This window comes from Quercus robur, chromosome 11 (genome assembly GCF_932294415.1).
Source record: "Quercus robur chromosome 11, dhQueRobu3.1, whole genome shotgun sequence".
Taxonomy (NCBI): domain Eukaryota; kingdom Viridiplantae; phylum Streptophyta; class Magnoliopsida; order Fagales; family Fagaceae; genus Quercus; species Quercus robur.
In genome coordinates, this window is record NC_065544.1 from 41536092 (window position 1) to 41552821 (window position 16730).

Here is a 16730-nt window from a genome sequence, read left to right on the forward strand (position 1 = left end):
CTGTTTCCATGAGGAATAGAGTTTTGAATATTTGTCATTCTTTAAGGGTAACTTCACTCTAATAGAAACGCTGTGACCATGTTTTTTTTCTTGGACATTGTAGAATCTTTTTTTTTTTGTTTTTTAATTTTAAATTAATAATAGTGTGCAAATATGCATGTTTCATCTTTCCACAACTTCAAATTTTGTAAATCATGTAGTTTCACTAAATTTTGAATTTTAGCGAGTACAAATATATGTTGGCGTCTATGTTTATTTTTTTAGCCTGAGATATTTTGATCTTTTACCATAAGTCATAAATTTTTTTCATGGGGTCAAGCTGAATATATCAATAATTTTCAAATCAATAAAATAAAACACATAAATTAGGCAAAAAATGTAAATGACGCCCTCTAAGTTTAGCTAAAATTCATTTGGGTCCTCTAACTTTACTTTCGTTTAATTGAGTCTTCTAAATTTTAAATTTATTCAATTTAGATCTTCTGTCCAATTTTGTTGAAAAATTGTCCTTAAAAAATTATTTTCACATGAAAAAAATATATAAAAATATTTTCAATATTTTTTAAGTAAGAATTTTTTTTCAATGTATATTTAAAGCATATCTTTAATATGATTTCTTATAATGTTACTTATCAAAAATAAATTTCATCTATCAATTCTATATATTGCAAGACAAACTCACTAGTTATGTATAATTTTCTTTCAATTTATTCTAATCACAATTAATATTCTTTGAATATTTTAAATTAATTATTTTTGTTAAATAATTTAAAGATTACATATTATAATAAATTTTTCAAAAAATATAAAATGTATACAAATCAAATAATTTTAGAAAAATTAAATAATAAATGTGTCTTTTAAATGTCTTCACTTATAAAATGCAATAAAAGAGAAATATAATACTAAAAATACTAAATAAATTTTTTTTTCCTGCAGATGGATGACAAATAGCTATAATTCTACTCAACATCTTATTATTGGATATAAATTTTAACAAATTCACCAATAGATTAAATTTTCTTCGTATATCCTCCATGCTTACAAAATTTCCATAAGATCAAAGATCAATAACTATGTCATCAATCAAATGTTAAAATTTCAAATTTCTGTAGTATAAAATTATTTATAAAAAATAAGTTTATGGATTGAATGATAAATAATATCCAATTGGCATGAAATTTGACATGAGAGTAAAAAAAAATACAATCCAATAATTTAATTTTCAAAGTATGTAATAATGTTAATTTTCATAATAGGAGTTGTAGCTTTCACAACATTCAAGTTGTTCTTCAAACTTTGTCCAAAGATAAAAAGAATTAATGAATACGAATCTCTAACTCTCTAATTAAATACAAAATAAAAAAAGACTTGGCCAAAATATACTGTTGGTCTAAACTTTAATTAACGAGAGATTTTAGTTCCTAGTGTTTAAAGTGATCTCTTTTAGTCCCATAGATAATGGCATGGCTAAACTTGAAATTGACATGTCATCACTCCACTACACATTAAGAACATAAAATAATCACATATCAACCTGCTTAATATTAAACTAGTTGAGTTGGCATAAATTCAATCCATTTAACTCATTTCTAAAAAAGCACTTGATTAATATTGTTATAAATTTTAATGAACAACTAATTTTATACAATCTCATTACATCAAAATACCTATTAAGCATTCAATTTGAAGTTTACTAATAACATCAAATACTTAAAACATATCGTCCAAAAGTTCAAAATAACATCAGAGCACTTTATAAATAATAAGTCCATAATGCAATACCATCCATCTAAAAATAAGTTTTTTACATTCCAGAAGTACATACACTTTAACTCAAATTCAAAATAATATAGTTCCACAAAATATAAGATTCATCTAGAAATACGTTTTTTACATCCCAAAATAAGTACATACACTTCGGCCCAAATTCAAAATAATATAATTCAACACAAATATAACATCTACAAAACTCGTCAATTGCTATGTATAAAAACTATAACATAGTTTATGTATTTCTTATTTTCTTTCTAAATTTAAAATATAGGTTTGATATAATAGGTATATGAAAAATCTAAAAAAAATGAAGATTAATTTATTTATTATACGAGTTCAAACGGACTATGGTAAATGGGCAATTTCAAGTTGACACAAATAAATTGGCTGTCAAATGTGCCAATTACGGGTCATGTGAGTTGACCTACTTATGACACATTTCTTTTCATGCCGCTTTTGAGTCTACCTATTTTTGGTCCAAACCCGCTAAGGTATAAGCTTAACCCATAAAAATTTGTGTCCTATTCGCGAATCATGTCAAACATTGACACCCCAAACACGTTGTGCCTTAAATTTTTCAAAAAAATGTTGTATTCTCGTATCTATATTTGGTACCTGTATAGGTAACTGTGCAACTTTGTATACAACTCTCAAAAAATCAGTAAAAAGCTCTTCTAAATGCTCAAAATTTTTAATTTCTTTAGCAACAAACTGTAAAAGCAATATCATGACAAAAAAAATTTTGTAGTTCAATTGGTAGTACTCTTTGATGTCTTCAACATTTATGGTTCTTGATGTTTTCAACATTTAGGATTCAAACCCTTCTTTTCCTAAATATTAATTGCAAAAAACAAAGGAAAAATGGACATCATTCTCGTAAGTCTTGTATACATTGGGTGTGCCGTGAGTTGTGGGAGTAAAATTACTGAAGTTGCAAGTTGATGAGAGTAAACATCAAAGTGTCATTCCACAAGAGAGGGCAACGGTGCACCTATTTTTGAAACTTCCTTTTCATGAAAGATGGCTGTATCGTTTGATCCCAAGATGTGCTGTGCGATAATGGTGATTTTGCCAGTCAATGAAAGACTGTGTGTGAAGAATATTCACTACAAGGACAAGCCAGTCCCGTCGTCTTAGCTAAAGGGGGCACCGAGATGGCTCCTATATGTTGACATTGAAAATTAGCCACGTATGCATTGTCACAATTGGCATTTATAGGGATTTATTTTATTGGTGTAGTCAAGCCATGATTGTATAAGCTTAACCCGTAAAAATATGTGTTGTATTCGTGAATCATGTCAAACATTGACACCCCTAACATGTTGTGCCTTAAATTTTTCAAAAAAATGTTGTATTCTCATATCTATATTTGGTACCTGTATAGGTAACAGTGCAACATTGTATACAACTGTCAACAAATCAGTAAAAAGCTCTTCTAAATGCACAAACTTTTTAATTTCTTTAGCAACAAACTTTAAAAGCAATATCTTGAAAAAAATAATAATGTAGTTCAATTGGTAGTACTCTTTGATGTCTTCAACATTTAGGGTTCTTGATGTTTTCAACATTTAGGGTTCAAACCCTTCTTTTTCTCAATAGTAATTGCAAAAAACAAAGGAAAAATGGACATCATTCTCGTAAGTATTGTATGCATTGGGTGTGCCGTGAGTTGTGGGAGTAAAATTACTGAAGTTGCAAGTTGATGAGAGTAAACATCAAAGAGTCATTCCACAAGAGAGGGCAACGGTGCACCTATTTTTGAAACTTCCTTTTCATGAAAGATGGCTGTATCGTTTGATCCCAAGATGTGCTGTGTGATAATGGTGATTTTGCCAGTCAATGAAAGACTGTGTGTGAAGAATATTCACTACAAGAACAAGCCAGTCCCATCGCCTTAGCTAAAGGGGGCACCGAGATGGCTCCTATATGTTGACATTGAAAATTAGCCATATATGCATCGTCACAATTGGCATTTATAGGGATTTATTTTATTGGTGTAGTCAAGCCATGATTGTATAAGCTTAACCCGTAAAAATATGTGTTGTATTCGCGAATCATGTCAAACATTGACACCCCTAACATGTTGTGCCTTAAATTTTTCAAAAAAATGTTGTATTCTCATATCTATATTTGGTACCTGTATAGGTAACAGTGCAACATTGTATACAACTCTCAACAAATCAGTAAAAAGCTCTTCTAAATGCACAAACTTTTTAATTTCTTTAGCAACAAACTTTAAAAGCAATATCTTGAAAAAAATAATAATATAGTTCAATTGGTAGTACTCTTTGATGTCTTCAACATTTAGGGTTCTTGATGTTTTCAACATTTAGGATTCAAACCCTTCTTTTTCTCAATAGTAATTGCAAAAAACAAAGGAAAAATGGACATCATTCTCGTAAGTATTGTATACGTTGGGTGTGTCGCAAGTTGTGGGAGTAAAATTACTGAAGTTGCAAGTTGATGAGAGTAAACATGAAAGAGTCATTCCACAAGAGAGGACAACGGTGCACCTATTTTTGAATCTTTCTTTTCATGAAAGATGGCTGTATCGTTTTATCCCAAGATGTGGTGTGTGATAATGGTGATTTTGCCAGTCAATGAAAGACTGCGTGTGAAGAATATTCACTACAAGGACAAGCCAGTCCCGTCGCCTTAGCTAAAGGGGGCACCGAGATGGCTCCTATATGTTGACATTGAAAATTAGCCATGTATGCATCGTCACAATTGGCATTTATAGGGATTTATTTTATTGGTGTAGTCAAGACAGGGTTGTATAAGCTTAACCCGTAAAAATATTTGTTGTATTCGCGAATCATGTCAAACATTGACACCCCTAACATGTTGTGCCTTAAATTTTTCAAAAAAATGTGGTATTCTCGTATTGATATTTGGTACCTGTATAGGTAACAGTGCAACATTGTATACAACTCTCAACAAATCAGTAAAAAGCTCTTCTAAATGCACAAACTTTTTAATTTCTTTAGCAACAAACTTTAAAAGCAATATCTTGAAAAAAATAATAATGTAGTTCAATTGGTAGTACTCTTTGATGTCTTCAACATTTAGGATTCTTGATGTTTTCAACATTTAGGATTCAAACCCTTCTTTTTCTCAATAGTAATTGCAAAAAACAAAGGAAAAATGGACATCATTCTCGTAAGTATTGTATACGTTGGGTGTGTCGCAAGTTGTGGGAGTAAAATTATTAAAGTTGCAAGTTGATGAGAGTAAACATCAAAGAGTCATTCCACAAGAGAGGACAACGGTGCACCTATTTTTGAATCTTTCTTTTCATGAAAGATGGCTGTATCGTTTTATCCCAAGATGTGGTGTGTGATAATGGTGATTTTGCTAGTCAATGAAAGACTGCGTGTGAAGATTATTCACTACAAGGACAAGCTAGTCCCATCGCCTTAGCTAAAGGGGGCACTAAGATGGCTCCTATATGTCGACATTGAAAATTGGCCATGTATGTATCGTCACAAATGGCTTTTATAGGGATTGATTTTAATGGTGTAGTCAAGACATGGTTGTATAAGCTTAACCCGTAAAAATTTGTGTCGTATTCGCGAATCATGTCAAACATTGACACCCCTAACATGTTGTGCTTTAAATTTTTCAAAAAAATGTGGTATTCTCGTATTGATATTTGGTACCTATATAGGTAACTGTGCAACTTTGTATACAACTCTCAACAAATTAGTAAAAAGCTCTTCTAAATGCACAAACTTTTTAATTTCTTTAGCAACAAACTTTAAAAGCAATATCTTGACAAAAGGAATTTTGTAGTTCAATTGGTAGTACTCTTTGATGCCTTCAACATTTAGGGTTCATGATGTTTTCAACATCTAAGATTCAAACCCTTCTTTTTCTAAATAATAATTGCAAAAAACAAAGGAAAAATGGACGTTGGGTGTACCGTGGGTTGTGGGAGTAAAATTATTAAAGTTGCAAGTTGATGAGAGTAAACATCAAAGAGTCATTCCACAGGAGAGGACAACGGTGCACCTATTTTTGAATCTTTCTTTTCATGAAAGATGGCTGTATCGTTTTATCCCAAGATGTGTTGTGTGATAATGGTGATTTTGCCAGTCAATGAAAGACTGCGTGTGAAGATTATTCACTACAAGGACAAGCCAGTCCCATTGCCTTAGCTAAAGGGGGCACTGAGATGGCTCCTATATGTTGACATTGAAAATTGGCCATGTATGTATCGTCACAAATGGCTTTTATAGGGATTTATTTTATTGGTGTAGCCAAGCCATGGTTGTATAAGTTTAACCTGTAAAAATCTGTCGTATTCGCGAATCATGTCAAACATTGACACCCCTAACGTGTTGTGCCTTAAAGTTTTCAAAAAAATGTTGTATTCTTGTATCTATACTTGGTACCTTTATAGGCAACTGTGAAACTTTGTATACAACTCTCAACGAATCAGTAAAAAGCTCTTCTAAATGCACAAACTTTTTAATTTCTTTAGCAACAAACTTTAAAAGCAATATCTTGACAAAAAGAATTTTGTAGTTCAATTGGTAGTACTCTTTGATGTCTTCAACATTTAGGGTTCTTGACGTTTTCAACATTTAGGATTCAAACCCTTCTTTTTCTAAATATTAATTGCAAAAAACAAAGGAAAAATGAACATTATTCTCGTAAGTATTGTATACGTAGGGTGAGCCATGAGTTGTGAGAGTAAAATTACTGAAGTTGCAAGTTGATGAGAGTAAACATCAAAGAGTCATTCCACAGGAGAGGACAACGGTGCACCTATTTTTGAAACTTCCTTTTCATGAAAGATAGCTGTATCGTTTGATCCCAAGATGTGCTGTGTGATAATGGTGATTTTGCCAGTCAATGAAAGACTGTGTGTGATGAATAGTCACTACAAGGACAAGCTAGTCCCATCACCTTAGCTAAAGGGGGCACTGAGATGGCTCCTATATGTCGACATTGAAAATTGGCCATGTATGTATCATCACAAATGGCTTTTATAGGGATTGATTTTATTGGTGTAGTCAAACCATGGTTGTATAAGTTTAACCCATAAAAATCTGTGTCGTTTTCGCGAATCATGTCAAACATTGAGACCCTTAACGTGTTGTGCCTTAAATTTTTCAAAAAAAAAAAATGTTGTATTCTTGTATCTATATTTGATACCTGTATAGGTAACTGTGCAACTTTGTATACAACTCTCAACAAATTAGTAAAAATCTCTTCTAAATGAACAAACTTTTTAATTTCTTTAGCAACAAACTTTAAAAGCAATATCATGACAAAAAGAATTTTGTAGTTCAATTGGTAGTACTCTTTGATGTCTTCAACATTTAGGGTTCTTGATGTTTTCAACATTTAGGATTCAAACCCTTCTTTTTCTAAATATTAATTGCAAAAAACAAAGGAAAAATGAACATCATTCTCGTAAGTATTGTATACGTCGGGTGTGCCGTGAGTTGTGGGAGTAAAATTACTGAAATTGCAAGTTGATAAGAGTAAACATCAAAGAGTCATTCCACTGGAGTGGACAACGGTGCACCTATTTTTGAATCTTTCTTTTCATGAAAGATGGCTGTATCGTTTGATCCCAAGATGTGCTGTGTGATAATGGTGATTTTGTCAGTCAATGAAAGACTGTGTGTGAAGAATAGTCACTACAAGGGCAAGCCAATCCCATCGCCTTAGCTAAAGGGGCAGTGAGATGGACCATATATGTCGACATTGAAAATTGGCCATGTATTTATCGTCACAAATGGCTTTTATAGGGATTGGTTTTATTGGTGTAGTCAAGCCATGGTTGTACTTGTCTCGATTGTCACGATTATTGACAGATAGTTGAAAGCTTGTGCAGTGCTTGGAATAAAAAAATCATAATAACTTGAGATTTTGTAGGAAAATGTTATTTTTGATAATATTTCCAAATTAAAAGAACTTATATTTAATGTTAACCATTTATTATTACTACCTCACCATTATTGAGGTTTTTTTTTTTTTTTTTTTTTTTTTTTTTTTCAAATTAAAGATAGATGTGATTTTGTGAAGATACCCTTGTATAAGTATTGACTTTTTAGTAACCTTGTAGTTTATAAAATAATGTAACTCATCATATGTCTATCTCTTTTTTCTCTTTGTATTTTTTATTGTTTATACAGATATAATATAAATTTAATTTATAAGGCTCGTTTCATGATAATTCATTTTTATCATTAAATCAAGATGTAAATTAAATTTTAGTATAGGCAAGTTTCGAATTTAAAATTTTTTATTTGACGATAAAAGATTTTGCCAATTAAATTAATTAAAACTCACAATTTTTATCTCTTTTATTGGATGAAAAACTGACCATATGGGTAGCACGTGACCCAAAAAAAAAAAATTTTGCATAGTAAGGCCTAATTCATTTATTCACGTGCTTTTTTCTGCCCATTAAAGTGACATAAGAAGTTACACGTCAAAAGAATATTACTTTTTTGGTAAGTAATATAAACATAATTATTAACTATTTTAATAGTTAAGAAGTTACATGTCAAAAGGATATTACTTTTTTTGATAATAATATAAACATAATTATCAACTATTTTAACAATTAAGAAGTATCATGTCAAAAGAATATTACTTTTTTGATAAGTAATATAAACATAATTATTAACTATTTTAATAATTAAGAAGTTACATGTCAAAAGGATATTACTTCTTTGATAATAATATAAACATATATTGAGCCAATTGGTTCAAACACAGTGTGGACGTAGCATGGAAATTTTACGATATTAAAACACAAATTATATTATATTATATAATCAAACTAATTAAAATAAATATTAAATTTTATTTTAAATTATTGAAGGTTTTGATAATAAAATTTGGTTGATGTACAATTTAGATTTCTTAAAACTTTAGCTATAATTTTTTCAAAATTATTCAATATTTGTGAAACTCTCTTTGATCTGACACGTAAGTATTAAGTCTCATCATTAATTTAATTACTGAAATATATACTTAGGGTCCATTTGAGATTCACTTATTTTGTTGAAACTGAAAACTTTTTGGTGAAAGTACTATAGTTAAAGGTAAAAGTTAGTTGAAATAGTATAGCAGGACCATGAATAATACCAAAACGAGCAGTGAGGTCCATGAATAATAGCAAAAATAAGCTAAATAGTAAAATAAGTTGGCAAAAATAATTTTTGCCAAACATATTAGTGTTTGTTTGTGACAAGCTGAAAATTTCATCTTATTTGCAATTTTAACTTATTTTTGCTAATATTTATGAGTCCTACTGTATTTTTTGGTACTATTCATGAGTCTCATTATACTATTCAGTTAACTTTTACCTTTATGTACAATAGTTACATTTTAGCCATGACTTAATTTTTTGAAGCTTTTTTTTCCTTATATGTCTCTTTATATTACTTAAGGTACAATTAGAATTTAGAAGTAATTTGCCAAAAAATTAATTTAGAAGTAATTGTAAGGGGGAAGGCATTAATTTTCCTAAAATTGACTTACAAGTTTTATTAAGTAATAATGAATATAAGAACATTCACATCAATTTCCTCAAAAATATTTTCAAAAAGTTAGGGCCATGACCCCTGGATCCTGGGGTGCAACTTAATTTTTAATCTAATGAATGTAAACAATCATAAGCCACTAAGCAAACTGGTACCAAAAAAAAAAAAAAAAATTGATTGAAAAAATAGCTATCACAAACCATCACTAAGAAATATGCTTATATGCTACAAAAACTAGGCGAAATAGGAGGTAGAAATAGAATTTATTTAACCATGTTGGTCAAGGTTTTGTTTGCCTATATGTTTCTTCTTTTTCTCCCATTTCAATTGTCAAACTATAAGTTTTCACCCAATAAAAACCATATAGCATCTCTTTATGTACAAAATATTTGGGAATTTAAAGAGAAAAATATTCGAACTGCATGTTAAAAATATATTGTAATTATCTTAAAAAAAAAAAAAAAAAAAAAAAAAAAACCTTATACACCTCAAATAATAGTATAATACCTTGCCGCATATTCATTTTTCTATTTTTTATAAAATAATTAAAGTTAAAAAAAAATAAAAATCATTCAGACGACAACGACATACAGTAATTATGTTACACCTGTCAAAAACAAAGAAAATTACGTTAAAGCCCTCAGAGGATTCTCCTAATTAACGTGGAGAATGTCTATATATACTACTTCATGCACCTACTGACCTACATAACCATAAAGCCATTAGTTCTCTGATCACCCAATTCCTTTCTGCCATCTACCAACAATCTATATCCTCGCATGCAACTTATAAAAGTCATGATGTCCTTAATAGAGAGATCGATTTCCCATTGCCTATTCACCGCGCCTTTCATTATCATTCTTGCCTTGGCTTCTTCTTCTTTCCATGTTGCTATTTCTTCTTCCCCTGCAACTTCACCTTCCAATATAGTAACAATGATGGGACGAGAAGCAGAGGCTCTTTTGGAATGGAAAGCCAACCTTGACAACCAAAGCCAGTTTCGGTTGTCTTCTTGGGTTGGAAACATCACTTGCCATTGGGTTGGAATTTCTTGCAACAACTTTAGCAGCATCTCTCATGTCAACCTCCCAGGTGCTGGTTTAAAAGGTACACTCCACACTTTCAGCTTCTCATTCTTACACAATCTCATAAGTCTTAATCTCAGCAACAATTTACTCTATGGTACCATTCCTTCCCAATTGGGAAACCTTTCTAAGCTGATATACCTTGATTTATCTACCAACCAACTCTCTGGAAGAATTCCATGTGAAATAAGCCAACTGACAAGCCTTCGTATATTAGATCTTCATGAAAATTACATCACCGGATCTATTCCTCATCAAATTGGAAAGTTACACTTGCTCAATGAGCTAAATTTGTCTAGTAACAGTCTCACAGGTTCAATCCCTGTAGCAATTGGAAACTTGAGCAACTTAATTACTCTGCGTCTTTATCATAACAAACTTTCCGGGTCTATTCCTCAAGAACTTGGAAAGCTAACATCTCTTGCTTGGCTTAATCTATGTAAAAACAATCTCTCAAGTTTCATTCCTACTTCTATAGGAAACTTAAGCAACTTGAGTGTTTTATACCTCAACAATAACACACTTTCTGGGCCCATACCTAAAGAAATTGGAAAGTTGGGATTTCTTAGTAAGTTTTCTTTGTACGTGAACAATCTCTCTGGTCCAATACCTGCTTCTATAGGAAACTTGAGCAACTTGTCTACTCTTTATCTATGGGAGAACAATCTTTGTGGATCTATCCCTTCTTCTATAGGAAACTTGAGCAATTTAGCCAATTTAGACCTTAGCGACAACAAACTTTCTGGATCCATTTGTCATGAAATTGGGATGTTGGGATCTCTTGCTTGGCTTAATTTGTATAAAAACAATCTCTCAGGTATAATTCCTACTTCTATAGGAAACTTAAGCAACCTGAGTGTTTTACGCCTCAGCAATAACACACTTTCTGGACCCATACCTGAAGAAATTGGAAAGTTGGGATTTCTTAGTGATCTTGCTCTGTACATGAACAATCTCTCTGGTCCAATACCTGCTTCTATAGGAAACTTGAGCAACTTGTCTACTCTTTATCTATGGGAGAACAATCTTTATGGATCTATCCCTTCTTCCATAGGAAACTTGGGAAATTTAGCCAATTTAGGACTTAACGAAAACAAACTTTCTGGACCCATACCTGAAGAAATTGGAAAGTTGGGCTTTCTTAGTTATCTTGCTCTATTCATGAACGATCTCACTGGTTCAATCCCTGCTTCAATTGGGAACTTGACAAAGCTCACTAAATTGATTTTGTACATGAATAAATTATCAGGCTATATCCCACCAGAAATAGGAAGGCTCAAACTTCTTACCTCTTTAAAGTTGTTTACGAATGAGCTTAATGGCTCCATCTCATTCGAATTTAATAATCTTACAAATCTGCAGTCTTTGGGATTGCATGAAAACATGTTGACTGGTTATCTTCCACGAAATGTGTGTAATGGTGGGTCCCTTCAAAACTTCACAGCATTTGACAATAATTTCATAGGTTCCATTCCAACAAGTTTGAGAAATTGCACTAGCTTAGTACGAGTAAGGCTTGAGAGGAACCAGTTAAGAGGAAATTTATCAGAAGACTTTGGATTATACCCAAATTTGACGTATATTGATTTGAGTCATAATCATTTCTATGGGGAACTTTCTCAAAAGTGGGGGCAGTGCCAAAGTCTGCAAAGCTTAAAAATCTCCAATAATAGAATTTCTGGTGTAATACCTCTTGAGCTTGGAAGATCCATCCAGCTAAATTTGCTTGATCTCTCCTTCAATCATATAGTTGGGCAGATTCCAAAGGAATTAGGAAGGTTGACGCCATTGTTTCTACTTAATCTGGGTGATAATAAACTTTCAGGTAGTATTCCATTGGAAATTGGAATGCTATCCAATCTACAATATCTTGTTCTCTCAGCCAACAATTTAACTGGATCAATTCCTAAACAAATAGAAGGGTGCTCAATGTTGTTGAACTTAAGTTTAAGCAAAAATAAACTTAGGGGGGCTATTCCCTCTGAGATTGGAAACTTAAACTCTCTTGAAATACTTGATTTAAGTGAGAATTCACTTATCGGGAAAATACCCCCTCAACTTGGAGATATGAAAAGGTTAGAAACAATGAATCTCTCCCACAATGATCTGTCTGGCTCCATTCCTTACACTTTTGGTGAAATGTCAAGCTTGATCAGTGTTGATATATCATACAATCGATTGGAGGGTCCTCTTCCCAACAATAAAGCCTTTTGTGAGGCTCCCTTTGGAGCATTAAGAAATAATAGTGGTTTGAAGGCCTGCCCCTCTTCTATTCCCCGAAGCAAGAATTATGGTGAGAAAAGGAAAAATAAAGTTGTAATTTTCTTTATGGTTCCTATCTTAGGCACAATGTTTCTATCATTGATTGTATTTGGGATTCTTTACCATGTTCTCAAGTGCCAAGGTAAGAGGAACAAGCTAAACAATCTAAGAGAAGCTCAAGATGGTAATATGTTCGAACTTTGGAGCTATGATGGGAAAATGGTGTATGAAAGTATCATTGAAGCAACAGAGGGATTCGACTCCAAGCATTGTGTTGGAGTGGGAGGGTGTGGAAGTGTTTATAAAGCGGAGCTACAAACAGGTCAAGTTGTTGCTGTGAAAAAATTTCATTCAATACAGGATAATAGGATTGCCAATGCAAAGGCTTTTGAAAATGAGATTCTTGCTCTGCTAGAAATTAGGCATCGAAACGTAGTAAAGCTTTATGGCTTCTGCTCACATCCACGACACTCATTTTTAGTTTATGAGTTTTTAGAAGGGGGAAGCTTGAAAGAGATATTGAGCAATAAAAAAGAGGTAGTTAATTTTGAATGGGTCAAAAGGGTGAATGTGGTAAAAGGTGTGGTTGATGCTTTATCCTACATGCATCATGATTGCTCACCTCCGATAGTTCACCGAGACATATCAAGCAAGAACATCATGTTGGATTTGGAGTATAAGGCCTACATCTCGGATTTTGGCACAGCTAAGTTTTTAAATCCTGACTCATTGAATCAAACTTCATTTGTCGGAACATTTGGATACACAGCTCCAGGTAATTCATTTGTACCTTTCCCTAATTATTTTTTTTCCCTACTGGCATGCATATTCTTCTTGAAATATTTGCCTCTAGCTAGTTCATGTAATCATGTGCCAACCAAAGTGCATAGTGGTTGTTAAATTAAATGAATAAATTCACCATCTCCTAACTGCTTAACCTTTTGGAAGAATTAGTAATATAACCTGGTATCAGAGTAAAAGGTCTTTTATTTATATCACATGAGGATTATGGTTCACTCCAAATATGGCTATGTTTAGTTTATGGGCCAGTAAATAGCTAAGTGATCAATTTATGAATACCTTACAGCATCTTCAATATGTATGAAAAATCAACCCAGTTTATGATAATTAATCTTTACTATAAAATTAATTAGTCACTGAAACAAAAGAAGAGTCACAAAATTTTTCATGTACGGTAGTAAACTAAATATCTCACAAATTTTTAAAAATACAAAATAACACACACACACACATATATGTATGTATGTATGTAGAATTTAGAGTTAAATCATGTTTTTAACATTATTATTATTGTCATCTCATATATAAAAAATTTCATCCACTCACTTCTATATAATTAAAGATAAACATTTTTTTATCATTAGTTATATGTAATTCTCCCTTAAATTACATTAATAACAATTAATATATTCTTTGAACAATATTTTTTTTTTGATACATTCTTTGAACATTTTAGATTAAGCCTTTTTTTTTAAATAAATTATAATTTACATATTTGAGTATAACATTTTTGAAAACATAAAATGTGTACAAATAAAATAATTTCTGATAAATTAAATAATAAATGTCTTTTTTCTTTTTTTGGCTTAATTTCTTTAATGTAATATATGATATACATAAGAATAACAATACTAAATAAATAAATATATATATATATATATATATATATTTGGTTTATTGATAACAGCGTAAAACATGTTTACAAACTTATAAAGATCATAGCATCAATTCTTCTTAAAAATAAAAAACAAAAAAATAAAATAAAATAAAAACAAAAAATCTATGCATGCATATCCCTAAATCTCTAAATACAAAATGTGAGTGATTTTTAGTCACTAAGGTTTAAAGTAATCTTTTATAGGCACTTAGATGATGTAACCATACTAAAACGTCGCAGGTCATCTCCACGTTATACATTAAGAACTAAAACAATCATGTTAAATTTAAAGACTAAAAAGTTTGTTGGAGACAAAAATTATCATTTTAAAGTTTATAAAGAGTTAAAAATTATCACTTACGAACTAAAATAGGCTAAAGTTTAGGGACTAATGGTGTGTTTAAGCAAAGAGTCTGTTTACATTAAGAAAATAGTATTTATTGAAGACAATAGTTGGGTTTAAATGTGCCTTGTTCCCTAGATTTGCATGGTGCAAGAATATAGGTACCATCATTTTAGTCCAAAAGATGAGGAAAACTGTTGTTGAGATAAATTTTTCATTTTCAAGTTATCCACCGTCATAGTAAATGAAGAAGTCAAAGGGATGCAATCCAACAATAAGATATATAGCAACTAGAGGTTACCTTCTAACCATACTCGAAATGGATGAGCTGATTTCTTTTGTTTTGTAGAACTTGCATATACGATGAAAGGGAATGAGAAATGCGATGTTTATAGCTTTGGAGTGGTGACACTGGAAGTGATCATGGGAAAGCATCCAGGAGATCTCATCTCACTTCTCTCATCATCATCTTCATCATCAACAACAACTTCAACTGCCCATGGTATACTATTGAAGGATGTGTTGGATCAACGACTTGAACCTCCTAGAAATCAAGTCGCAAGGATGGTGGTGTCTGTTGCAAAGCTTGCATTTGCGTGCTTGGAAACTAATCCTCAATCTCGTCCAACCATGCAGCGAATTTCCCGGGAGCTATCTATCGAAAGATCACCTCTGTCAGAGATGTTTGACGAGATTACCTTGGGACAATTGTTGGTGTGATCATGCTCAAGTGTATTCCGCACTTTTTCTTTTTCTTTTTTAATTGTACTGCATTAGGATGAGTTATGCAAATTAGAATATTGTTCGTTTGGATCAAATTTATAATATAATAAAAAAAAATTAAAAACCTCTCAATATATGTTGAGATGATTAGTTTGGAATAGGATTGAATTGAATAACAAATGAATTTGAGGCGATTATTAAATAAAAATTAACAAAAAGATTCATTATTCTTTGGCCGGGAGATAGTCTTCTTTGTGTCATAATAATTGTTGTGCATGTATCGGTGGAGGAGCTAATAAATTTTTCTGGGGGGGCCAAACTAACTATAACAAAATTCTTGTGTGTGTACATATATATTCATGTCCTAATCTCTAACCAAGTTTTAAGGTTTAAATCTTTGAGCATTTTTAGGGGTTCAAAAAGTTTTAACATTTGTGATAAAGGATTAAGAATACTTTTTCTTTATTAATATTCATCAAGTGTGAAATTTTTTCCACTTTAATTACTCATATTTTGAAATTTAAACTATTAAAATTTATAAATTACTTATATAGCAATTTTTAGTTTTTACAAAAGAAAGTGTTAACAGTGAAGTGTATGCAATCAAACAAAATTAAACAAGTAAATTGAATTCATCTTTATCTCTCAATACCTCAATATAATAGTTACACATTACAATTATCAAAACCTAATATAAAATAAAATAATAGAACATGAAGAGATTTAGCTGTAAAAGTAAAACAAAAATGGTTACAAAACATATACACAGGTAACACAACTTGGTTAACAAAACACTTTGCACATAAAATAAAATAATTGAAAAATTAATATCATCAAAGCATTTAAGTGCAAGCAAGCTGTAAAGCAAAAACCAAACATTTATCAACGTCTTTTGTGGAATTTCCCACTTTCACATATGCACACACGGTTTTATTTACAAACAAAACCAGAGAGTTGATTGCTGAGAGCGAGAGAGAGATAGCTTAGCAAAAAAAAAAAAAAAAAAGAGAGAGAGAAAGAGAGTAAGAGAGATAGACCAAACCGTCATTACTGATTTGGACGGAGGTGGGCTGGAACTCAAAATGGTGACCACGTGTAAGGATTTTCCCTTTATTAGGAATACTTCTGATTTACATGAAAGAGGAGTCCTTGAAACAAAGGTGGTTTTTTTTTTTTTTTTTTCCTAAATGGCTGATTTAGGAATTTATTAAAAAGTTGTTTTGTGATTTGTGTTTGGATAGATATGGGCAAGATGTTTGTTTGTTTCTATTTTTCTTTTAATAGGTTTTTTATAAATCAATTTGTAATTTGAGCCTAAATGAATTTTAAGAGACAACTAAACAATTTTGAGAGAA

The 16730-nt window shown here is 31.3% G+C and overlaps 1 protein-coding gene across 2 annotated transcripts in view; it reads left to right on the top strand.

Annotated features, from left to right (window-relative positions):
* LOC126705978 (probable leucine-rich repeat receptor-like protein kinase At1g35710) overlaps nt 1-15462 on the top strand; it is a 71491-nt gene extending 56029 nt beyond the window's left edge. The window contains exons 2-3 of one of the 2 annotated variants that reach the window (XM_050405219.1): nt 10980-13406; nt 15002-15391. In XM_050405219.1, the coding sequence (XP_050261176.1) occupies nt 10980-13406; nt 15002-15372 (2798 nt within the window). In that variant the 3' untranslated portion in view covers nt 15373-15391. Of the gene's footprint in view, nt 1-10979; nt 13407-15001 lie in introns of both variants that reach the window. The other variant, XM_050405218.1, reaches the window with a different exon arrangement.
* Nucleotides 15463-16730: the final 1268 nt, after the last annotated feature.